At 39.8% G+C, this 27,745-nt stretch overlaps 1 protein-coding gene across 1 annotated transcript in view; it reads left to right on the forward strand.

Annotated features, from left to right (window-relative positions):
* LOC136881027 (protein obstructor-E) overlaps positions 1 to 21,368 on the forward strand; it is a 76,397-nt gene extending 55,029 nt beyond the window's left edge. Inside the window, exons 2-4 of the mRNA XM_067153626.2 lie at positions 1,351 to 1,578; positions 5,622 to 5,810; positions 19,814 to 21,368. Coding sequence (XP_067009727.2) covers positions 1,351 to 1,578; positions 5,622 to 5,810; positions 19,814 to 20,106 — 710 coding nt within the window. The 3' untranslated portion in view covers positions 20,107 to 21,368. The remainder of the gene's footprint in view (positions 1 to 1,350; positions 1,579 to 5,621; positions 5,811 to 19,813) is intronic.
* The last annotated feature ends 6,377 nt before the right edge of the window (positions 21,369 to 27,745 follow it).

Genomic DNA, 27,745 nt, shown 5'->3' on the forward strand with positions numbered 1-27,745 from the left:
GAATCGCATAGAGTACGGTAGTAATAATATATGCTGAGACATAAGACAAATGCAGTTGATTGACCAGTTTCAATTCCCCGACCAACCTCGTATATTAAAATCCCAAGAATAAAAGTTAAGAAACATTTTCTCAGTAACATTCGCAGTGCTTCTAGTAACTCTGTCCTGTGTTTGTTGTTCTGTTAAGTTACCTTAGGTCAGCAGAAGCTACTCCAACAACAGTGGGATAATCCGTGCAACAACAAGGAGCTGATGACCACAGCACATCCTGAGTTCTGTGACCGGTATCTGGCTTGTCAAAACGGTGTGCCTGTTGAGCTCCACTGCCCTAACGGCCTCGTGTACGTAGGACAAGGGCTGAGTGGACCTTTCGACAGTGTCTGCGACTACAGTTTCAAGGTGGACTGCGGAGGGCGCGAGAAGCGCAGTAAGTGAAGGGTGCTTGAGTGGCGGGAGGTAGAGTGACGCTGTCTAGCATAGAGGAAGAGACATTCACCAGTTGTTTGAAAGAAGAAAATAATATTCTTTCACTAATTTTTGTGTATTCGTTGACACAGTAGGTTTCAAAGTAAAGCATAATATAGCAGAGATCTTACAATTTAATCTGTTCGTTAATTTCTGCTAATATTTCTCCCAGGCATATGATTCCTAATTTTTGTTTTAATTATAACTGAGATGAATTCATTTTAAATCACATTTTGGTTTGTGAAACATCAATGTTTGGCATGCATTTCATGACAGGAAGGTTCCTTTCCAGTCACAAAATACTTCGCAAATATTATTCTTACACCACAGGTTTTCAATTTAGGGAACAGATTTTCATTTACAAATACAGTACCGTATCGTAGTTAAATCTTCTTTTTATGAGTGGAGTCATAAATATAATTATATCATATTAATTTCTTCTAAAGAAAGTGAAGGAAAAAGCTCTCTTGATTCGTATAAGACCTCCTAGATAGGTCTATTTAAGTTTAACAGTTTTATCCTTTTAATTTCAATTTTTTCTTATGAATTACATACATTTTAGAAAATGTGGGAATCAAGAAAGAGCAACTGATTTGATTGATTTGGCTGGATACTAAATTGATTCACGACCGCATTTATATTTGAACCATCTATAAATTCACCAGCCATACCGGGGGTAGACTCATATGATATTTCTTTCAAATTTTGTTTGTTTTTCTTTAATCAGTGGGGAATTGAAAGGTATAATTTAAATAACATCTCTGTGTTTGCTAAAAATTCCTAGGCTCTAGATGTCGTAACTCTACTTGGACAGCGTCGTCACTACTCTCTTGTCCACATTTAGTCTTGTAGTTTTAGACTTGCTAACATTTAAAGGTCCCACAGGTGTGCATGGCCAGCAGCTGAAAGGATCACAGGAGGACCCCTGTAAACTGAAGAGCAGAGTGGTGGGAGACATCACGTACTGCGACCGCTATTGGGAGTGTGTAGGCGGCCAGCCGGAGCTCTACGACTGCCCCAACGGCCTAGTGTTCGCTGGGAAACACCGAGGAGTCACTGAAGGCTGCGATTATCCTTGGAGATCCAACTACTGCGACGGCAAACAGCTTGCTAGTATGTTCAGCGGCCTGTCTCTCATCGCCTCTCACGTGTTGTTCTTACCAAGTGACCACCGTTCGAATATTACGATGGAATAGAAAGACCTAAATGAACGAAGTATATAGTATTCTGAACAAAATACTGCATGTCCTCCGTAAAACTAACGGGGATTACCCATAAACATGCATTTTTAAAAATAAATGAGTTACATTTTTTTATTTAGACTAAAATTTTTACTGGTTTTTCGCTAAGGTGGCGGAAGTTCAAACTTCCGCCCAATGGATGTGAGAATTTTGCAGTTAAATTCGCGTTCCTATGGTTCGAATTACACGTAAAACTGGAGATCTGCTGCCTATGATCATAGAATATTCATTTACATAAATCAACGAGATTACTTGCTTTCCTTTGATTATTCTTACCAGGAAAATAACACTTTGAATTTATCATATAAATAACATGCACTTTGCAGAATTCGATTTCATATTTATCAGTGTTTATGAAAATTGTGACAAATATTGTTACAATATTTATTCGGTTTATAAGAAGATTTAAACGAAAGAATTGTTTAGACATTTGTTATACATTTCTCTCCTCCCGGCTTAAGTAATGCAATTTTAAAAATACTTCAAGTAGACATTTAGAAAGAAGTCCCATACTTTATTAAGTGGTGAATTAGGAGAAACGAATGTAAAGTCAACCAACTGATGTTTTACCTCATTCCGAAGTTAATTAATGCATATACATTCTGATATTTATTAGAAACTTAATGTAAATACCAAAATATCCTTAGCTATCAGGTTGGCTTCAGAGTTCCAAGAATAAACCTATATTATTATTAATCTTTATTCATAAATATTGATCTAAATAGAATAAAGACTTCCAAATAGAAGTGTCTATAACATTAAAAATTCGCATTATAAGTTGGACTGAACGTTGAGCAAGTTTATTAATAGTATGATAGGGAATAAATCTAGAAAGCTAATGTTCTTCTACACTTTCTGCCTTTCGTATTGAACTTAATAATTCGTACTACCTTGATATTGTAAAATATCGCTGTCAAATAAAGTATCCTCGATTAATTCAGCCCTAAGCTTTCGACATTGTAGAAATTTTGGCGTCCTTACAGCAACGATTATTTCTAAGAGATTCATTTAAAATCATTGCTATTTTTTGTGCGCTGCCATTTAATGTTTTTGTTTTGTTTTGTTCAGAAGACTGTAATACATTATGCCCTGGTTCATATAGGACAGTACTGAATATGGAACTCTCCTTGATGCTTGAAACGAAGAGTTCATGCTTGTAAACGAATTTTTTCACGAGAATAAAAGAACTTGTTAAATGGTAAAGAGCAACACGTGTTGAGGATGTTCACTAACAGGTGTCTAGCATGCTGCGTGGGACTATCTTCTCCTTCTCCGTATGAAAGACTTTCTTCAAGTGCCGCATGACTATCCCTTGCTCTCCTCCAGTGTGTGTAACTTTCACCCACTGTACGCTCCCGAGAAAGTAGAGTGCTCCGTGAAATAACAAGGTTACTGTAACACGAAGAAGTCGCCCTGTAATCTGAGTTACGGCCACATTCAGAAGGCAAGATATTGGGCCTTCAAAGAGATTGTTCAAATACAAAGCTTTAATATTTATTATAAATTATCAAAAGACAGAGAACTGCTCGCTATAAACGAAATATTAATTTCTCCTATATCTGTACGCCAAGAAGTTGTAAAATCGGAGAATTTCTATTTTGGAATAATTACATTTTAGATCTTCTTCCTGGATATTATGCTGTATTGAAATTTTAAATATATCGACATTTCACCCCCTAATCGGTAGATTTTGTCAAGATAAAATTGCAAAATTTGTTTTGATAAGGGCCACTGACTATTAGCTGAAATATCGATACTTATATAATGTCAAGAAGAAGAAGAAGAAGAAAATCGAACCTTTTCAGGTGATATCGACCGATAAAGCCGCACCGGTAAACTGAAAGATTACGTTTTAAAGTAAACAGAGCTTCTATCCCATGAACTGGATGACTCTTTATCTTTCTCATACATGTAAATCGAACATGTAAAATCTACCTTTAGGTTGATCAACACAGGTACTGTCCCTAACTCAAAATAAGCTACCACTTTTAGAATATATAGGCACATTTGATTTCTCAAGAATTTGAATGGAATCAATCTTCTCCTAAAGTTTTCCACGCAGGAGAAGACACATTGTTGAAAACTTTAGTAAAATTCTTGTGATGTTTTGTTAATACTCATCATTAGCATTTGTGGCCAATGCCTGTAAAAACTGCTGTTAGGTATCAATAGCCTACAGGCGACAGATAAAATTATCAATAATATTAATTATGAACGACGTTCGTTAGTCTGGACTAAGATATTTATTTCGTCTTGCTCTGATTCTGAAGCCACGTTTACTAGTCGCTACCAATAAATTATACTTGTCCCAGCTTTCCTTCTGCTTACTAATGCACTTTCCCGTCCGCTAAGTGCAGACTTTAAAACGTAATATTTCACGGAGAACTGACCAAGTAACTCTTACCAATGAACTACTTTTCAGCCCAACTGTCTTCATTTTGCAGTGCCATCTGGAGCTTGTTTCATGCTGTGTTCTAACCATTTATTTTTAAAAATGGGCATAACAACGAATGTGCTTGTTCTGAACTGTTAACCTCTTGCTTACTCTGAACTCCTACTTTTATAATACTCTTCTCTGCATGTTAATAACATCCATTTAATGCTGCAAGTAATTAACTATTTCATTTATTGCAATTTTTGCAGGTTTTGAGAGATTAATTTTATCATACTGGATTCCAAATTCTGGAATACCTTCTTCTAGAAAATATTGTTGTAAATAAATAAATAAATAAATAAATAAATAAATAAATAAATAAATAGCAATATTTTAGTAACTTATCGAGATGATCATTATTGGAAGGAAATTAGGATATTATATTGAAAACAAAAAATACGAAGTTTCCTACAAGAGTCTCTTAAAAATTTATATAAAATGTTGGTTATTTCGATGTATACATAGTAGCCACAAAGCCTCCGTGGCTCAGGCGGGAGCGCGCCGGCCTCTCACTGATGGACTCCGTGGTTCAAATCCCGGTCACTCCATGTGAGATTTGTGCTGGTCAAAGAGGAGGTGGGACAGGGTTTTCTCCGGCTACTCCGGTTTTCCCTGTCCTATTTCATTCCAGCAACACTCTCTAATATCATTTAATTTCATCTGTCATTCATTAATGATTGTCCCAGAGGAGTGCGACAGACTTCGGCAGCCGGCACAATTCCTATCCTCGCCGCTAGATGGGGCTTCATTCATTCCATTCCTGTCCCGGTCGAATGACTGGAAACAGGCTGTGGATTTTCATTTTCGCATAATCGGCCAGACTCATGCTGTTATTGTATTGTGCCTTTCTGTTATCTGGCCAGTCCAGTTATTTTAATTGTGGTCTGAGGTCTGGAGCGGGATTCAATCAGACTCTTGGTACCAACTGATATGAGAGTTAGTGAATTCGGTCAAGAAAACCAAAACATAGGGTTAGAATGTCGTCACACGGACCGCGTGGCACTTCAGAATCTTCAGGTTATATGGTTGAGCAGCAGCTGTCTTGGCAGGCCAAGGCTCTAATGGGATGTTGAGCCATGGTTTCTTGGAGATCAGAAAGGATTCTAGCAAACTCAATGTAATCTAAAAACCTGCATAAGACATAATTAATGCACGAAGGTTATATGTTATCTCAGTTTTTACTTCGTTCAAATAGGGCATTGGGCGATGTTAATCCACTTGGAGTACATGAGTTTTCATTGTTCGTAATGTTAGCTATTTGGTTGAAACAGAAGAATCTTGAGTGAGGCATGACCTCCTGTGAGGGTATGTTAATTTTGATGCAGGCCGACCCGGTGTAGGGTATAATTATGATGTTTATAGTTTTTTTCTAGTGAACCTGTTACCTAAAGGTACTGTTTTGTTAGCCTCTGTTATACTGTGTCTGTCAGCACCCTTGCTAAAAAAGCGTGTGTTTTATTGTCTCTTGCAATGTCCCACAGACCCTCCCATTTCTACCGAGCACTGTGACTGGCTGTACGGTGTCTTCGGACACGAGACCTCATGCACTCGCTTCTGGACCTGCTGGAACGGAACTGCCACTGAACAGCTGTGTATTGGAGGTCTGCTCTACAATGAGGAAAAACATTCCTGCGACTGGCCCGAAAATGTTGAAGGCTGCCAGAAACACCGTAAGTACTCTACACTAATTCTGGACATAGCATTCATTTTAATAGTGTCTATCGGGTTTCTAAAGAGCCCCATAGCCACTGGATACTCCAGTGGACTGTTTTGGACGTAGGTTATGCAGCTTTAGCTCCGAAAGAGAGTGAACTCCAAACTGCTTGTCTTACAAATTCTTTATTGACGCAAGCTACAGCATCAACAGATATAATATTTTTGCTTAAATGAAAATTATAAGTTCTTTGATTCTTCACGTAAATCTTCAACGCGTCTTATGACAAATAACTGTTTGGAAAAGATCAATAATAAATACCATAGGTAACTGTAAGTAAACTAAAATTTAAAAAATGGCGGTCGGTTGTCTCTATTGTAACGGCTGTAGAGTGTTGAGGGTTTCCTGGACTTACAAATTATGAGGATAAAGGGTTTTATTCAATAAAACTTGGAATGCGGGTAAAAACTCGGTGTAATACGGGTCTGTAATATGAGGAATAAGAGACTTAATTAAAGAATTCGGGAGTATTATTACGAGCCAAATTAAGATCGATTCCATTATTAAACTCCTTATTCTGTACAACAGACCACGATGTGTTCACAACGACAGCTAACCTTCAACTGAGTGCGCGAGTCATCACAGCGCCATCTTGTAACAGAGTATGAATGTGATGCCACATATTTAGCAGACATTTTACCTTACTTTCAAGGGATATTTCGTGATAATTACGTTTCGAATTTTCATTATTTTAAAATAATAATAAATTGCGCACAAATGTGTATTACAATTATTTTTTTTTTTTTGCCAAAGGTAGCCTCCTTTTTTATCTGCCAACTGAGACATTACACAGGGTAAACATAATCGTAAGTTGAACACTGAAAGCGTCTTAATGTTTCCATGTACCCGTTGTTGAGAAAAAAGTCTACGTGAAAAGAAACCACTTGTCTCTTTGCGGAAAACAAATAATCATAAATATCTCTCAGTCATGGTCATCCATCAACGGTTGTTAATTTCAGATGACCATGAGCCACAAGACATAGCCTGCACGGTTGCATTTCTGTTACACTACTTCCATACAGCAAATTTTCAGAAGAACCCCAGCCATATTATTTATGTCAGAAAGCAATGTTCATCATGATACATAAAATATAAATGGCTCTTCACATATTAAAAAGGTTTACCTAAACTATGTACCTTGATGTGGGGCTCTAAACCATCATAGAGTGTCATCGAAAGAGAACACCTATATTTATTTTTGAAAAGATGATTCAAGTAGGATAAACATACTGGAGCAATTATGGTATTAAAGAGGAAATAAGGGCGTCGTTTTGAAACCCCTGCTAGTGGTCGTAGTAGTTGCTTCACGTTGACCCGGAAAATATAATCCTCGCTATGATTAGCTCGTCTGCACGTATGCTGTGTAGCCAGGCAAGTACAATGTGGACCGCCCAACAGAAAGCTCAGTGCGTGCTTTTATTCGCGGAATTCAAATCAAATGTGCTTGTTCAACGTAACTTTAGAATAATTGACCAGTCTTGCAATGCGGTGGACTATGTACGTAACGCACAGAATGATCAGTTTGCGAATGGTTGGATAGGTGGAGATGGCCCTATTCCCTGATCTCACTCCAGTGGACTCTTCTTCTCCTGGGGATACATTAAGAGCATTGCTTATTGTGAGAATTTACGTGACTTAGTGCATCTAAGAAAAAGGAGCACTGCTGCTATCGCAACTGACAGTCCAGACATGCTCCAGCATACGAGGCAAGAAGATGATTAACAGTTCGATGTCTGTCTTGTCACTAATGGGGAATTTATAAAAATGTATTAAGATATGTAAGAAAACTCACATCATTCCTCTTCAGTTTAAGACATAATCGCCTCAATATGTTTATCCTACTTGATACAATATAAGTATTCTTTTTCGATGACCCTGCATATAAAGCTTAAGTACGGAAGGGAGTAGTTTGTATCTGAACGAGAGAACCATGATAGCATATATTTCAGCATGAGAGGTCGCTATTAATTTTTATAAATAAAGTAATCCCTTCTTCGTCGTCTTTATCATATAATTCTCAAGAGTATCCTTCAAATGTATCTGATGCTGATCAGGTGACTCTGGACTTCACAGAACATAAGTTGCCATCGAACGGGATGCAGCAGCAGTTATTTTTTATATGAAGTCCTGAATTCCTGTCATGTACTTATGGAATCCAACATAGTTCACATATGCTCTGAGATAAATTTATAGCAGATTAATGTTTTAACAGGAAATAACCACCGGGCAAGTTGGCTGTGTGGTTAGGGGCGCGCAGCTGTGAGCTCGCATCCCGGAGATAGTGGGTTCGAATCCTACTGTCGGCAGCCCTGAAGATGGTTTTCCGTGGTTTCCCATTTTCATACCAGGCAAATGCTGGGGCCGTACCTTAATTAAGGCCACGGCCGCTTCCTTCCCATTCCTAGGCCGTTCCTGTCCCATCGTCGCCATAAGACCTATGTGTGTCGGTGCCACGTAAAGCAAAAAAAAAAAAAAAGGAAATAACCATCTTCTCTTAGAACTAATCAGAGAAGAAAATAGGAAAGATCTGACAAGTTGAAGACTGACTTTATCGGCAAAGGACAGTGAAGGGCTATGCAAGGTGTGAAAAACAAAGACTCCCTAGGTCTCTCAAATCTAATACCGGTGAGGTCGGAAGAGAACAACTTTTGAGCAAGGGAGATCAGATAGGAAATTTGAAAGATGAAAGTGAAGAGCATGGTGCGAGTAAGTGAAACCAATGCCAACACTTGCTAGGTCCCCCATATTTGTCACTCCACTGTCTTATGTCGCGAGTGCCACAGAGAGGGAAGGATAAGTACGTACATATTTCAAACGTTTTGTTTTTCGTCGAAGTCTTAATAGAACTTCTTGATAAAAATGGTTAAAATGCAAATAAATAAATAAATAAATAAATAAATAAATAAATAAATAAATAAATAAATAAACGAAAGATCTTGAGAAAAATCATGGGCCCCATCAAAGAGGGAGCTGAATACAGAATCAAGCTGAACATCGAGTTGTTTTTTTTTTTTTTTTTTGCTATTTGCTTTACCGCACCGACACAGATATGTCTTATGGCGACGATGGTATAGAAAGGTCTAGGAATTGGAAGGAATCGGCCGTGGCCTTAATTAATTAAATTTGCCTGGTGTGAAAATGGGAAACCACGGAAAACCATCTTCAGGGCTGCCGACAGTGGGGCTCGAACCCACTATCTTCCGATTACTGGATACTGGCCCACTTAAGCACCGACGAGCTTTACCAACATTTAGAGAGCATAACATCAGTCATGGGAAAGAAGAGACTTATTTTCTACGGTTAAATGGTCAGAATGGACAACAAGAGACTGACCTCAAGAATCTTCAACATTATTTCCAGGGGGAAGAGGACAAATGCTAAATGGACGAAACTGGTTCGAAATGAACTAGAATTTTTTGAAAATTGATCCCATAAATTTAGAACGCTGATCAAAACATACGACACTCTCCAATAACTGATATTGCGTCCTGGAGTGGGAGTTAATTTTACTCAGGAAAGGAAAGAAATCCGCAGTGCAAAAATGTTTTTTTTTGCTAGGGGTTTTACGTCGCACCAACACAGATAGGTCTTATGGCGACGATGGGATAGGAAAGGCCTAGGAGTTGGAAGGAAGCGGCCGTGGCCTTAATTAAGGTACAGCCCCAGCATTTGCCTGGTGTGAAAATGGGAAACCACGGAATACCATCTTCAAGGCTGCCGATAGTGGGATTCGAACCTACTATCTCCCGGATGCAAGCTCACAGCCACGCGCCTCTACGCGCACGGCAAACTCGCCCGGTAAGAAATGAAGTAATACTGAGTTAAGAGAAAGCTCACCAGAGTTAGGAACAACGTGGTCCAAGGGGACTTAACGGAACAAGAAAAATAAATAAATAAATAAATAAATAAACAAATAAATAAATAAATAAATAAATAAATAAATAAATAAATAAATAAATAATAAAATAAATAAATAAAGCATGCAAGCAACCTACCTTTGGTTTTACCTGACCGTCGATGTAGTGATCATAGCCACGGGATTTCCAATTTTATATGGAATCTGTACAACAGCAACATGAATTTAATAAAATAAATTGCATGCATCGACCTGCATTTGAATCGCGTCCGCGTAGATGAGACGCAAGGGAGTGCACTACTTGTCTATCAACCCACAAATAAAACAGAATTCCAAAAGCTAGAAGAAGAACAGAGGAAAATCAGATATTGGCTTCTTGGTACAATCATTATTATAAATCGAAATATAGCAGAAAAACAGTAGTAGAATCACTCAGATAACAAAGAAAACGACATATCTTAAGGTCACATGATCATCTTATGCTGCAGTGTGACTAATTTCTTTTTCGGCTCACGCTGATTTCTGGTCTGATGAAAATGTTGAAGCGGAGAAGATGCGGACAGGAAATGGTTGCCTTGTACTTCCCTTTAAAACACTAACGACCACCACTACTGGCAGAAGAAGAGGTGGATGACTCTCAGATTGTTGCATCTCCTGTACGATGAGATTATAAAATTAAGGTATCGGTGTATAAATCTTCCTAACGCCACAGTTTGAAGAGGGCATAAAGGCTCCGAGAAAGTGAGTCATTTTGTATATCGAGTTTACCAGCGACCAAAGTGAGATGTTTATAATGCTGGATAGGTAACACTAAACAGTGTGGCGAGACTGTGTTCAGTTGAACAACGGGCCAACACAGGAAAGGAAGAAATAGTGAGAAGAATCGTGGATGAGACAACAGAAGAACTCTAGAAATCAAAAGCACTGAAGAATCTTTATGAAGGGAGGTATCGAAGAAAATGACCCCTTGGATTAAGTAACAATGAAATGTAAATAATTATGAAACTGGCAGAGATAACCTGTGTACTGTGTCACGTTGTTAATAGAAGGCGTTTTACAGTAAAGACGGGACAATTATAATTTGGGGTTGTATCACATCCGAGTGACCCGAAGAAATTGCTTTTGTTAACAGGTCAAGTAATAGTCTACAATATATTCTATCACTAGGAGGTGTAACGCTTCCACCGGTACAGAAACCACTTAGTGATAATTCAATTTCTCAACATGATAACATTCAGCGCCTCAAATTACAACTTGTATTCCGCTGCTTCAGACCACTGCTGTTTGCTCCTGATCTAATCGAAGCCTGGACGTCAGCCATTCTGAATACTTTTGGAGTTTAATGAAAATGAAGATTTAAAATTAGAAATCCAAGTTTCAGCCTATATTATTAATCAGAAAGATTTGAGAGAGCTAAATGGAAGAATGTTGCGATATGTTGAACTCCGTGTAAACGAGAATTTATGAGCTTGAACGGATTCTATGTAGGCCAATTGACTTCTAGTGTTAAATTTCACCTTTCAGCCGCTTCGTTTCATTTCGTGTATGCACACAGTCACCTCAGAGATCCAGTCATCATCCCCATGGTCACTCCTGTTTGCTGATGATGTCCTCCTGACTGCTGGGGGAGCGTCAATAGATTCAAGAGCAGGTTCAGAAGTGGAGAGAAAGATTAACAACACATTCACTTCGACTGAGTTCCAAGAAAACTGAGCACATGGAGCGGGGCCCGCAGACGAATGGAATCATTCAGATTGATGACCAAGATCTCAATAAAGCAGAACAGTTTAAGTACATTGATTCTTTGGTCAACGCTGAGTGTGACACTACTTCAGATGCCCGCGCACGAGTAAATGCGGCCTGGATGAAGTGGCAGCAAACACTGGTGTTCTCTACGGTCTTCGGATACCAATCCACCTGAAGTCCAGAGTTTACAGGATTATTGTTCACCCAGTCGCTCTGCATGGCTCTGAATGCTGGTCAACAAACGTCAAGCACGAACAAGCACTTCATGTCACGGAGATGTGCATGCTTTGCTGGTCAGTTGGCCAGACCCGGCTAGATCATGTCACCAACATAGAAATCATGGAAAATCATGGAAGTTGCCCCGATTGTAGACAAGATACGTGAGGCCCGACTTAGGTGGTATGGCCACGTAATGCGTAGAGAAAGTACATCTATCATCATCAATACCTTCACACTGCTGGGGTTCTGACGCACGTTTGACTTTCATGGGAACTAACCGTTCGTCGGTCTCGTAGAGACGATGCTATTCTTCGCAGCACAGTGTATGAGCGAAGCGTAGGATGGACGAGTCCGTACACTGTGAGTTAGGTACGCATACGCGAGAAACATTGGTTCCGTTTCCAGGTGTACATACAGCAGTGTTTCCACTGATAAAGAAACAGCCCTGGTATTTCTTCTCACACTTTCCTGCTTGATGGATGCAATTACACAATTGTTCCAATTACTCATCTCAAAAATATCCAGCTCAATGGGTCTAAGAGATCCAGAGTTAGATTCCCGGCTGAGTTCGGGAATTTAACCTTAATTGGTTAATTCCGATTGCTTGGGGGATCGGTGTGTGTGCCATATTCAACATTATAATTCATCCAGCTAGAGCTCCATCCTCCCAGACGCAGGCGTCAATTCAAAAGACCTGCACCTGGCTTTTAAGGAGGCCATAAGCCATTATTTTTATTGTTATTATTTCAAAATATTACACTCAAGTTCATAAAAACCAGAACACCTTGAAAGACTAGAGATAGAAAGTTCATATTCACAGGACATGTGCATTAGTATGTTCTGAAGAAATGATTAGCATTTGAACCATGTCGGCCCTCAGTTTCAAGGTCCACATCGATACCTCGGCGGACCACCACCGACTGGTAAAATTGACTTGGGCAGACGTATGCGAGAACCGTACCGTCAAATGAATGAGTTTGAAAGACGGCGCATTATTGACATGGGAGAACGTAATTTGCTGCTCGTGAGGGACGATGTGTGTCGGCAGTGCAACGGGTGTGTACAGAATGGTTCACAGGAGGCCGCAGAACACCACCCAAACCACCCCCGAGAAGATCGACACCTCACCGGAATGGCAATGAAGGACAGACCTGCGTCCTCCTCGACTCTGGCGCAACAGTGGTACAGTGCAACACATCGTACACTATCAGGAGTGACAGTCCGGCGCCGTTTATTACGGTAGGGTTACCGGCGCGTCGTCCACTTCTCCGCCTACCTTTGACTAATGTGCATAAATATGCTGGACTGCAATGGTGTATGGAACGACGTCACTGGGGACAGGAATGACAGCAGATAGTATTTTCGGACCAATCCAGGTTCTGCTTGCTGGCACGTAAAAGAACTCCTGCGGGACTAAATTCCGGCACCTCGGCGTCTTCGAAGACCTTAAAAAGTAGTTAGTGGGACGTAAAGCCAATAACATTATTATTATTAACATGATGGCCGCATTTTGGTTCGCCGCAGACATGGGGAGAGACATCACATTGACTGCATTCGCACAAGACATACAGCGCCAACTCAAGTCCTTATATTGACGGGTGCTATTGGGTATAACCCTAAATCACGGTTGGTGCGTGTTCAGGGCACTGTGATCAGTTTGACCTACGTGAATTACATCCTGCCAACCCATTCTGCGCGACAACCCAGACGCCATATTTCAGCGGGGCAATGCGCGACCCCATTTTGCTGCTCGAACACGTGCCTTCTTGTTGTCACAGGATGTCAGACTGCTGCCCTGTCCCGCCCGATCACCGGACTTGTCGCCAATCGAAAATGTGTGGGATATGGTGAAACGACGGGTGCGGCGCTGTGACACAATGCCAACTACCAAAGATGAACTGTGGAACCAGGGGAATGCAGCATGCATGGCTATACACCAGGACGCCATTCGCGCCTTATACGCGTCGATGCCATCACGCATGGAACAAGTTATCAGTTCCCATAGAACGACCCAGTGCCTAATAGACACATGCTGAGCCTAGGTGACTGAAATGCTAATCGTTTCTGCAGATCATACTAATGAACATGTCTTGTGAATATGAACTTCCTATCTCTAGTCCTTCAAGGTGTTCTGTATTTTTTATGAACATGAGTGTATAATTGAGTGTAGTTATTGAGATACACATTTGTCCAACATTTGACACGGTGATCCTGTGGGACAGATATCCTTTCCAATGCTAAATCAGTATATTAGACCAATATATGATTATAAATAATGTTTAATAATTTTTGTTTCATTTCTGATGCTCTTGTATGAGCCTCCGTGGCTCAGGTGGCAACGCGCGGGCCTCTCATCGCTGGGTTCTGTTGTTCAAATCCCGGTCATTCTATGTGAGATTTGTGCTGGACAAAGCGATGGCGGAACAGGATTTTCTCCGGGTACTCCGATTTTTGCCTGTCATTTTTCATTCCATCAACACTCCCCAATATCATAACATTTAATCTGTTAGTCATTAATCATTGCCCCAGAGGAGTGCGACAGGCTTTGGCAGCCGGTATCATTTCTATCCTCGCCGCTAGATGAAACTTTGCTCATTCCATTCCTGACCCGGTTGAATGACTGGAAAGAGGCTGTGGATTTTTCCGCTTGTCTCGGATATGAACAGGATAACATAAACGTGAAAATATGCAAATATACTATTCCTGAGATCATCCAAATTCACCCTATAAATACCAAACTTTATTAGCAAAGTCATCTTTTTAGTATTAGGAGGATGGAAGCAAGAGCGAACACTGTGGTGCCTAAAATTAGATGCAACAATCTTTCTGAACAAAAGTGGAAAGTTAATATTATTGTATTCATCTCGGCACTCATGGATATTTCATACAATAACCCGTACTCAGTAAGTTATTCCATACTCTTCTTGGTATAATTTTCTTCATAGCAGCGAGTGAGTCACTTCCTTTTTTTTGCTAGGGGCTTTACGTCGCACCGACACAGATATGTCTTATGGCGACGATGGGATAGGAAAGGCCTAGGAGTTGGAAGGAAGCGGCCGTGGCCTTAATTAAGGTACAGCCCCAGCATTTGCCTGGTGTGAAAATGGGAAACCACGGAAAACCATCTTCAGGGCTGCCGATAGTGGGATTCGAACCTACTATCTCCCGGATGCAAGCTCACAGCCGCGCGCCTCTACGCGCACCGCCAACTCGCCCGGTTCGGAGTCACTTTCTGACCATGCGTTGTTCCTAAAGGTTACTTCCGTATCCGTACTTATTCAGGTTGTAATAGCATCTCTGTAGTCCTACAAGGAAGTGTTTCTTGTCGCAACACAAGCCAGCGACAGCGTAGAGTGAAAGCGAACGTACCCCACCTATGATTAACCTCGTTAGATGCGTGGTTATGAAACTAATACCATCTCCTGATCATAGCGTATCTCTCTCTAGGTGGGATTTGGGTGAAGGAGACTCGCTAATAAAAACTGAATGATGATACGGAGTCTATTAATTACTTTATATGTATGATGAAATATTAACTTTAAAAATTACCACTTACAGAAAGTTTATAAAACGTAGAGCCCAGAGGAAAATAAATATCATCATCATCATCATCATCTGTTTACCCTCCAGGTTCGGTTGTTCCCTCGGACTTAGCGAGGGATCCCACCTCTACCGCCTCAAGGGCAGTGTCCTGGAGCTTCAGACTCTTGGTCGGGGGATACAACTGGGGAGTATGACCAGTACCTCGCCCAGGCGGCCTCACCTGCTAAGCTGAACAGGGGCCTTGTGGAGGGATGGGAAGATTGGAAGGGATAGGCAAGGAAGAGGGAAGGAAGCGGCCGTGGCCTTAAGTTAGGTACCATCCCGGCATTCGCCTGGAGGAGAAGGGGGAAACCACGGAAAACCACTTCCAGGATGGCTGAGGTGGGAATCGAACCCACCTCTACTCAGTTGACCTCCCGAGGCTGAGTGGACCCCGTTCCAGCCCTCGTACCACTTTTCAAATTTCGTGGCAGAGCCGGGAATCGAACCCGGACCTCCGGGGGTGGCAGCTAATCACGCTAACCACTACACCACAGAGGCGGCTTGGAAAATAAATATACACCTTGTTATTTGAATTTATTACGTAGTGAGCATTTTGACATAGCATTTCAGGTTGCGGAATACCGTAGTGTGATAGAAAGAAATACTTCTTTGGAATTTTATATAAGACGTAAATAACACTTAAAATCCAGAAATTGTGTTTCAAGATGGAATTAAAAACCGCCTATAATTTATAATTTGTAATTTTTAAAGATACCTTTATGTAACTTTCCCATTCCTTGCTCAGAAAATTATATGTCATCTCAACCCCGCCCTCAAAATGACTGAATTCTATCACCGGGCGAGTTGGCCGTGCGGTTAGGGGCGCGCAACTGTGAGCTTGTACACGGGAGATAGTGTGTTCCAACCCCACTGTCGGCAGCCTTGAAGATGGTTTTCCGTGGTGTCCCATTTTCACAACAGGACATCTTAATTAAAGCCACGGTCGCTTCCTTCCCATTCCTAGCCCTTTCCTATCCCATCGTCACCATAAGACCTATCTGTGTCGGTGCGACGTAAAAAAAAGGAATTATATCAAATACCAACTTCTACTTTGACCTTTTACCAATTATTAGGGATTATCACTTCATGTGGATTTGGGCCAGTTTTTACGGCCGGACACCTGACGCCGACCTTATGTGGAAGGATGTATTCACTATTGCGTGTGTCTATGGAGTGGTACATATCAACACGAACACAACCAAAGCACAAAGCACGCTCACCATTCAATCGGCATAGAACTCTCAAATACCAAGTTAATATATGTTACTGTACAAAATAAAGAAGGCAGTGAAGATGGCACTTCGTACTTTAAGAAGCTAAGAGATACTGAAGATTTATTTGACAATAATCCCCTCGTAGTCAAAATATTCGATGCACACTTCCAAAATTCAACTATCGCCCCGGAACGATATAAGAAAAATATACAGCTTGTCATCCTTTAGATCTATCACATAACCCATAGACACAAAATAAATAGTAAATGGAACACGAACAACTTTCTTTTCTTCGTGTGATCTTTGGGAAAGAAATATTCAGCGAATACACATTTCGTACAGGAATTCATATTAGGTCCTTGTAATTAGTCGACCATTTCGCGAGTTTTCGAAGAAGAGAATTAAGAGTTATAACAAATGATGTTTACCGTAATGGAGCTCTGTATTTAGTGGGTTTCAGTTCCTCTGATTTGCCAGGCCGGCTTATTGGCCTAAAGGTAATAAGCCGACATCTTACCTTGACGCTCGGATTCGATTCCCGGCCAAGACAGGGAGTTTTACCAGGGCTGGTTCGATGTCCTCTCAGCCTACGTGAGAACACTTGATGAATTATCTGACGATAAGGAGAAGTGGTCCGGGTCTAGAAATACAATAATATCGGTCAGGAGGATACGTCGTTACGCTGTCCTCGCGTCACCTCGTAATTTCCAGGCTTTTAGATTGAGAAACTGTCGCCTTGTAGGCAAGTAGCACCATGGAGTTTCTTTGTTTAGTGATAGCCAGGTGGCATCGTGAACAGCTTCCTACTACAGCGATCATGGTTCGAATTACAGTCAATGAAAAATTGAAAGATCACGTCCCTGTAATTTAGATTAACTTACTCCTAAATTATTCTTCTTCTTCTTCTTATTATTATTATTATTATTATTATTATTACTTCTTTTATAAGTTGTTTTACGTCGCACCGACACAGACGTGTCTCATGGCGACGATAGGACAGAAAAGCGCTAGGGTTAGGGAGGAAGTGGTCGTGGCCTTAAGTAAGGTACATCCCCAGCATTTGCCTGGTGTGAAAAAGGGAAACCGCGGAAAAGCATCTTCACAGCTGCCGACAGTGGGGTTTGAACCCACTATCTCCCGAATACTGGAGAATGGCCACACTTAAGCGACTGCAGCTGTCAAGCTCGATACTCCTAAACATATAAATTTAAAAAAAGAAATTCGCACGTCCCGTTGATGTGATCATAATATCGACAGTCACACAAAACCGTATTCTTGTTTAGCTGATTTATTTATAAACTACCAATCATTTAACTTGAAATTGGCTTCAGGTGTGTGTTGTGTGCGTGTTAGACCTATACAATATTATTATCTCCAAAGCAAAGCAAACCTCTAATATTGTCTGGCTTCTGTTTCAAAAACTCCTCATGCATTGACTGTGATACAAATACTTCCATGGCACCGATGATGTCAAAGTTTCGATCCCTGAAACTAGAATCATGACCTTCATCATTTTCATTAACTTTACCTCCTTCGATATTTAGGTGGAGAACTTTAAGCAGACTATTTAGCTCATGGCTTCCATGACCAATCTGGTATAAGGATATCAGGAACTTCAACCAACCATCTTTCACAATTTTATGGTTTTCGTGTTATCACTTTTATTTTATCATGCCTACAATACGTGAACTTCATTTTATAAACGTGCATCAGAATAGCACACTGAAATATCTTCAGTAATGCATTTGACCACAGACTACACAATCAGCAAGGATTATTATTCTGATGAATCCGGTAGCCATCTTATTGTGAATTAGCGGCGCGAACAATTTAAATGCAAAAACACAACACTAAATTTTTCGTGCTGAAAGTTTTGTTCTCTGCAAAGGTTATGAATATCTATGTATTTGCTTTGTTTTATATTTATGCACTTTTATTATCATTACTTATTTAATTTTGTAGTTACTGTATTCACTAAATAGTCAAGCTAAATACAACTCGAGGTCCAGATTCTCTCTAGATAAATTTTGAAGCTCTTGTTATTTTATCAAGATAATTTGTGAGCCATTGTTATTTTACCACAGATAATTTGTGAGCTCTTGTTATTTTATCACAGATAATTTGTGAGCCATTGTTATTTTATCACAGATAATTTATGAGCTCATATTATTTTACCACAGATAAATTTGTGAGCCATTGTTATTTTACCACAGATAATTCGTGAGCTCTTGTTATTTTATCACATATAATTTGTGAGCCATTTTTATTTTACCACAGATAATTTGTGAGCTCTTGTTATTTTAACACAGATAAGGCGTGAGCTCTTGTTATTTTACCACAGATAATTTGTGAGCCATTATTATTTTAACACAGATAATTTGTGAGCTCTCGTTATTTTATCACAGATAATTTGTGAGCTCATGTTATTTTACCACAGATAATTTGTGAGCTCATATTATTTTATCACAGATAATTTGTGAGCTCATGTTATTTTACCACAGATAATTTGTGAGCTCATGTTATTTTACCACAGATAATTTGTGAGCCATTGTTATTTTAATACAGATAATTTGTGAGCTCTCGTTATTTTATCACAGATAATTTGTGAGCTCATTTTATTTTACCACAGATAATTTGTGAGCCATTGTTATTTTACCACAGATAATTTGTGAGCTCATGTTATTTTATCACAGATAATTTGTGAGCTCTTGTTATTTTACCACAGATAATTTGTGATCGATAAATGATTTACTAACAAAAAAAAGCAAAGTCATCTCCATACAGGCCATGGAGGCCTTTGGAGGGGGTGGAAGGTAAAAGCTTCCACTATCCGTAACCTCGGCACTTAGTGGAGTAGAGTGGTTAGCTCTACGCCCGGCCGCCTTTGCCCCCAGGAATTAACCTTCTACTCATTTTGGTGTAAGCTGAGTGAACCTCAGGACCATACGCACCTCCGGAAGTGGAAATCTCGTTTCTGAAATTTTTCAACTTCCTGACGGGTATTGAACCTACGTCCTTCCGGGTGAACCGAGCAAGCCTTTATCGTCTCGGCCAGGCAGCCCGTAAATGATTTACTACTCCTTATTCAATTACTTCCCTCTCTTAAAAATTCTGCTTTTATGATCGATGATCCCTATCAACAGAATAAGTATGACCGCGGCCACAATATCTCAATCATGAGAGCATTGGACATGAAATTCGAAGGTCATGTGTTCAGTTCTTACCGGTATCTAATTGGTCATTTTTGCTCTTTACTTAACATAATCGGCATGTGCTATATGTACTCGACATGAACTAATAAGCTGAAGTCTATTTCAAATTTGTGTATCTGTTTTTCAGCCCTGTGTAACGATGAAGCAAATGGAAATGTTGCCCTGGGCAAGTCGTGTAACCGCTACTGGCAATGTCAGGGAGGCTACCCTCGTCTGCAGCGTTGCCCCGCCATGCTCGTGTTCGACCGCCGCTCTCTCCGCTGTGTAGTGCCACCAACAGAAGACTGCGATGTGCCAACCACTCAGGCACCCCTACCCGACGAACTGGAGGGAGATGGTGTCCAGAACATTCCAGGACCAAGGCCAGATAACCAGCAAGGCCCTGTGCCCATTCCTCTGAGAAACAGACCGAGGAATTAGTGAGCTTCTGTACGGACTAAGTGGGAAGAACACTGTGCTATTTAATTTTACGGACCACTAGAGCCCAGTAGGAATAGCCTCGTATGAAACTCGAAATATTTCCATAAGAAGACGGCTATGGCCAAAGAAAATGCCATTTATTTTCGTAGGATGAACTTCAGTGGCTGTTTAGAGCAGTTTCCTACGTTCTCACAACATAGAAAAGTTTCGACAAATGTTTAAAGAAATATTCTCTGAACATTTCTGTGGTTTTTGACTGCCGAGGAAAATCCTGAAAATCTTCCAGGTTGAACTAATATCTCCAAACATAGATGGAAATATTTCAGATTTTCATATGTGAGGTTTCGTGGACCAAACAAATAGTACTCTGAGAACATTTGGATGTATGTGATTCTGAATGTTGCGTCATAGAATAGTTCAGTGCGAATTTTAAGAGACAATAAAGGACTAGTTTTTAACTGTGTTTCTTACTTTTATAGTGAGCTGCAAACAAAATATTCATTACAATGTGGTACAACAACACTTCTGAGAAAAACAGATTTCATGTAGGAACCTTCTATAAATTCTCTCTCAGTACAGTAATATCTCATGACAAATATAATTTTACATGCTAAATGTTGGACGCCATCCACATTTTAAGCAGTAATTATTGTTTGTTCATATTTACAGTTTACAGTTTTCATGAGTGTCCAAAGGACACAATTTCTGATGAATATGCCAAATATTGATTCCTTGGCTTCCTTGAAACAGGTTGATGTCACTACCGGACACGTTACTGTTTCCGCTAAGCCCAAAATCATAGAAGTATGGCATTAATTATTTCTAAAAGAGTGAATAAATTATAATCCTCAATATTTACTTTCTTTTGCTACTATCATTTTTTACTTTATTTGCATAAATTAAATTTAAAATGTCCATTCCACATCGTCTACTTGACTTGGTATGGTGGTTTTTGTTATGTATTATGTTGTTGTTTCCATGGATAGTTTATGTTATTGATGCGTACTTGACATGATGGCATTCTCGATGAAAGCCTAGATTATATGGGCTTCTGACTCTCCAGTTTCCTTTTCCATGTTCCGATAACACTGTATGATATGTACCTTTTTTTAAAGACTGACAGATTTTTTTTCAGGTAATAGCATGTTAAAAATGAAGTGTAGGCTGTTTGTAGTGAGTTTCAATACATTATGGTCAGTGCCTTTGTTTCTACTGTCATTGTCATGCTGTGTGTCGATATTAAAATAATTATTGTAAGGTAATTGTGTAATTTTCATTTCTCACCCTTTTAATCACTTTCGCTGGCTGCTTTGGTGGTTCATCATCGACAACAATACCAAAATTCTACTACTACTACTACTACTACTACTACTACTACTACTACTACTACTACTACTACTACTACTACTACGTATTATTATTATTATTATTATTATTATTATTATTATTATTTGTCCGGCTCTATGGCTAAATGGTTAGCGTGCTGGACTTTAGTCATAGGGCCCGGGTTCGATTCCCGGCAGGGTCGGGAATTTTAACCATAATTGGTTAATTCCTCTGACAAGGGGACTGAGTGTACGTGCCGTCTTCATAATCAGTTCATCCTCACCACGACGCGCAGGTCGCCTACGGGAGTCAAATCAAAAGACCTGCACCTGGACTCTCCGGAGGCCACACGCCATTACATTTCATTTATTATTATTTAATACCCCGGTCTAGAAAGCCAAGAATAATGGACGCGAGTATTGGTTCTACCGACTACCTGACACTTCGTAATTTGCAGGCCTTTAGAATTAGCAGAAGTCTCATTGTAGGCTACGAGCCTTCGAGGTTGTTGTGCCATGGAGTTTCATTCATTTTATTATATAAATACAGTAGATCGGTTGTTCATTGAATGCAAGAAGGCCTATGAGCATTCCAAGGCAGAAACTATACATCATACGCGAATTCTGAATTCATGCAAAGCTGTTAAATCTTGTGAAGGTGATTATTTCTAAAATCAGAAGTATGGTGTAGATTCGAGGTGAAATATTGTCAGAAGAATTCATAACAGGTTTGTCATGCTTGAAACCTGTAACTCAGAAAGTAACAAATCAGGAGCGACAATATGCAATACAACGACATTATCTAGCACATGGTGGTGGCAATAACCACCAATAACGTAGTATATAGGTCGCAAAGTATTTGACAGACTGACTTAGAGAAATAGAGGAGGCTGGATGCAAAATAAGTTTGGAAATAAATCAGAGAAATGCAAAGTTCATGATTATGAAAAGTCTTAGGTGGCAAAGGAAGATTTATGTTTCAAGTGCAACATTAAATAATTTATCATATAAAGGATCACTGCAGCCACCTCATTGAAATTAAATTTGCCATAAGACCTGTCTGTGTCTGTGCGACGTAAAGCCACCAGCAAAACAAAACAAAAATTTTTAAACAAATTAGTAAAATCTTACATTTGAAAACTCTTTTCTGATCTGCAACCAATTGATTTTAAAGAGATCAGCTAACTGTTTTAAATATTAACCATAATTTTGCTGAATACTTGTGTATTCAATTATTTTCATTTCTCCTCAAGGCTGCTCACGTGATTCATCATCATCATCATCATCATCATCATCAACAACAGCAACAACAGAAAAATACACTACTACTACTAATTATAATACTTTTATCCTCTTCTTCCTTTGAGTTTTCCCCCTGATTTTCTTCTTTATCTCTTTTTTCCTATCTCCAGATTTTACTTGACACACCACAAGAAGAAAATATATCAAATAATAATATACCTATGCATCATGAAACTAAACACAACTCGAAATACACACAGAAACACGAATTCATTTCTTGAATTTTAAATTTCATGTATACGACGATACTCTCACTGTTTAAACTTTCTTGCGTGCTTAACATCAGTAATATAGAGTTCATTATATAAATATAGCTTGGGTTTTGGAGACAGTGAGTTCGAACACCACCGTCAGCAGTCCTAAATATGGCTTTCCGTGGTTTCCCAATTGCACACCAGGCTGTATCTTAATTAAGACTACGAACGCTTTCTTCGCAATCCTAGCCCTGCCCTATTCCATCGTCGTCAAAAGACCCGAGACAGTGTGATGCTTAACACTAGCGCAAATGTCATAACTCTTGGCAAAATATTATTAACGAATGATTATAATAATAATAATAATAATATAGTTAGAAACATTTTTATGCTGTACAGTTTAATGCTATGCTGGCTAGGATTCGTAGAATTGAAAAGAAAAGGTCATGTTATAAACTAACTAAGATTAGGCAAGATTGCTGACTGTGAATATCACCACTTTTCTTCCCTCGTTCCTTCTTTCTCTTTCATGTTTCTTTATTTCTTTCCTTGTTCGGCTCCATGACTAAATGGTTATCGTATTGGCCTTTGGTCACAGGGGTCCCGGGTTCCATTTCCGGCAGGGTCGGGAATTTTAATCATCGTTGTTTAATTTCGCTGGCACGAGGGCTGGGTGTATGTGTCGTCTTAATCATTTCATCCTCATCACGACGCGCAGGTCGCCTATGGGACTCAAATCAAAAGACCTGCACCTGGCAAGCCGAACTTGTCCTCGGACACTCCCGGCACTAAAAGCCATACGCCATTTCACTCCATTTCTTTCCTTCTTCCTTCCTCCATTTTTTAAAACTTGATGGACCACAATAAGAAAGTATATCTATACAAATAAAGTTGTAGGGGGTCCGCTGTCTGTAATTTCATTTGATTTGCCAATTTTTCAAATATTTACCCGTTTTAGGCCAACTTAAGACCGTATCATTGGTTTTATATTTTTCGTGTCTGTTTGTCTGTTCCACCATCAAGGCAAAACGGCTAGATAGATCCCGAGGAAACTTCATATTTAGAGTATACTCATCCCGGGGAAGGTTTTGATATGCAAGTGATTTAAAAATTTCTGAATTATTTAAGAAACCAGAACAGTTTTCTTCCGTTTTGTCTTAAACTATTGATTTTCTCTCAAATACGTGGTCTATATGTGCAGACTTTCCTTTCGGTATAATTGGTGGCTAAACGGTAACTCATATTTCAAAACAGAAACACAATTGCCGTTCAATTTGGAGAGATCTACAACTTGGGTCCTATCACTTATTGTCGTGTCTCGATTGTTGACACGTTAGATAGGGTTCGTTTGTCGATTATAATCAAGTCTATTCAACTCGATTTTGACTGTCATTAGAAAAAGGGGTCTGACTTTATAACGAAAACTCTCCATCCCTATTCTGAATGGCAGTTGTCAAGTGAGCCTGCCGTTATAATAGAAACTTCTGAAGTCGATTTTGATCTGCAGTAGGAAATGTGGCCTGCCATTATCCTCCAAACTTCCCCAATGTCTACGTTACATCGGAAACAACGTATGTCCTCCTCCCTGTTTTGTTTCGAGGGTAGCGCTATGAGATATGCAATTGAATATAATCTTACTCACTGCCTTTACAATAATTTACGGAAAAATCCGTGTACAGTGGGAAGGAAGCGGCCGTGGTCTTAATTAAGGTACAGCCCCAGCATTTGCCTGGTGTGAAAATGGGAAACCGAGCTCGATAGCTGCAGTCGCTTAAGTACGGCCAGTATCCAGTATTCGAGAGATTGTGGGTTCGAATCCCACCGTCGGCAGCCCTGAAGATGGTTTTCCGTGGTTTCCCATTTTCACACCAGGCAAATGCTGTACCTTAATTAAGGCCACGACCGCTTCCTTCCCACTTCTAACCCCTTCCTGCCCTATCGTCGCCATAAGACCTGTCTGTGTCCGTGCGACGTAAAGCAACTTGCTAGTCAAATAATAATACATGTATGCATCATGGATAATTTACGTATGACTTTAACTATCGCAGTAAGTGTATAGCACAAGTCACACTGGAATATACAGGGTGAAGCGAAATTCGCGCACTCGGGCGTCGCAGCGCGACTCCTCGCATGCGGGCAGTAAAAAATGTCTCTCACAAAAGATCGCCCTGCGAGTATATCCGGCAGAAAAAGAACGTTGAAGAATGGCAATCTGGCAACACTGTAACCACATGTAGGGTAACTACCTCTGTCAGCACTTGCTAGCCGTGCTGTACAGTTGGTGCAGTGAGTAGAGTTTTGGGTTAGCATGCAGGAGGTCGAGGGTTCGATCCTGGGTTGAGGCGCTTTTTTATTTGCTAATTGCCATCGGACATTAATACTGTGATACAGTAAGACACCGTTTCTTAGGTCACGTGTATCCTACATTTACAAAATTTAGTAACGCTGAACACGTTGTAATGCATCTAGTAGATGAAGTGGTGCGAATAAATTCACGCCCACGACGTGGAAAGGGCGTCTTTCAAAGCTGACCAATAAAAACGAATGTTCGTCCATTTCTAGGATCGTAGTATGTAAGTGCAAATTGTTTCTAGAGGACCCGCTGCAATCGCTGTTGACGATTAAGATGCCACATACCATACCACCTGGACTACATTTACGAAATAAAAAACTTACGCCTCAACCCAGGATCGACCCCTCGACCTCCTGCACGCTAACCAAAAACTCTATCCCCTGCACCGACTGCACTGCAGGACGAGTCTGTGCTGACAGAGGTAGTTACCGTACATGTGGTTACATTGTTGCCAGATTGCCACTCTTCAATGACCTTTATCTCCCGGATATACTCGCAGGACGAATTTTTGTGAGATACTTTTTTTTATTGCTGGCATGTGAGGAATCGCGCTGTGATGCCCGAGTGCGCGAATTTCGCTTCAGCCTGTATAGGACTATTTCGGTTCTATGGCTAAATAGTTAGGTTGCTGGTCTTTGGTCCAAGAAGTCCTTCGTTTGATTCTTGACCGGGAATTATTCGGTTAATTCCGATGACTCGGCGGCTGGGTGTGTGTGCCATCTTCAGCACTAGAATTCATCATAGGCAGGACTCTACTCACACAGACGCTCAGGTCATCTACAGGCGTCAGTTCGAAAGACCTGCCTCTTCGGGGACCATACGCTATTCATTAAAAGAATATATTCCTTCGTTTACAATGTGTTTTCCACATTTTAAGTGTAATCATATGTTTATGTACACAACTATTTCAAAACTCATCAAAAAAGTTCGAATTAAATGTTAATCAATTTTGAACATACAATCGGACACGTTGCTGTCATGTGTTTTACTCGTGTTATTCTAATTCTTCAGCAAACGAAGTGCATTTTTATCACAGTTTATTAGAAACCCTCTAGAAGAGAAATGTTTTACGTACCTCATACACTTACTTAAATGTAGAGAAAATAAGCTTTAAACCACAATCACACTAATCTATTGACTCACAAAACTGAAGAAGACACATTTGCTTCTGCAGTGTCAGAATTAAATTTTGTATTTTGTCTTTTATAATCTGCCACCAATTGAAGTGGCTTGCCATATCCCTATTGGAAGTTTCACAACGGTTTACATGTTGTTATATCCAGATATGTAAGGATAATTTAATGAAGTGTGGATTCCTTCGTGCATCGGGAGACATCCCTTGTTTATTTATTTTTTTGTTATTTGCTTTACGTCTCACCGACACAGATGGGTCTTATGGCGACGATGGGACAGGAAAGGAATAGGAGTGAGAAGGAAGCAGCCGTGACCTTCCCCGGCATTTTCCTGTTGTGAAAATGGGAAACCACGGAAAACCATCTTCAGGGCTGCCGAGAGTGGGGTTCGAATCCACAATCTTCCGAATACTGGATACTGGCCGCACTTAAGCGACTGCAGCTATCGAGCTCGGTACCACATCCTTTGTTAGTGTGGTGACAGTCAGAATCAGAAATATCTTCTAGTCTGCCCAAAGATGAGTCAGTCGTGCTTCCAAGATGATTCATGTGCTGACAGTGTCCTCGTTGCTGAGTTCTAAAAGAATTGTATTTAATCCGGAGACGGAAATAAATCAATGAGTAAAACATACCAATAGTTAGAAACAGAACAGTTCATAAGATCATGAAACTGAACGTGGAAATCTCTATCAGTCTGCGAAATAATAATTTTTAAAAAGGTTTCCATGAGGAAAAAGTTCCTACTAGGACAAATGTTTGAAACCCTCCTAGTCCCACCTCCTACTGTATTTTTATCCTTACGATATCTGTAAGGTACAGTTGTGTAAGGATAGGAATTATGTGTATGTAAAGCTACTTAAATACAATCAATGACACTACATGAAGGAAATCAGAGAAATGAGGTATGCTATTTTGCAGTATTTAATTCATGAATAAGTACCTAAAAAGCATCATATACCCCAACAAACATAACTTAATGAACATGAAAAAATTAGTAGATGCAAATTAGTTGAGGCTTTTACAAAATTTTCCAGAAAATTAATGATGTATTTAACAACCGAAATTATTCATTAAACATTCACTAATTCAGTTACAACTCTTTTCACCACCTAACACATAAAAACCACCGAAATGTAATCATTCACTTCGTCCCATAGATCTACTACTTACCGTTTTATCTATAAGACAATGGAACTCTGTTCCATCCCTAGTCGTCACACTAAAATCCCACTAAGATGTACATTTCATTCAGTTTAACTGATAACTGAAATTTATAAATAATTTTACGTAAATTTTAACCATAGTGTATGATTAACCAACAGAAATGTGTGA

The sequence above is a fragment of the Anabrus simplex genome, chromosome 1 (genome assembly GCF_040414725.1).
Source record: "Anabrus simplex isolate iqAnaSimp1 chromosome 1, ASM4041472v1, whole genome shotgun sequence".
Taxonomy (NCBI): domain Eukaryota; kingdom Metazoa; phylum Arthropoda; class Insecta; order Orthoptera; family Tettigoniidae; genus Anabrus; species Anabrus simplex.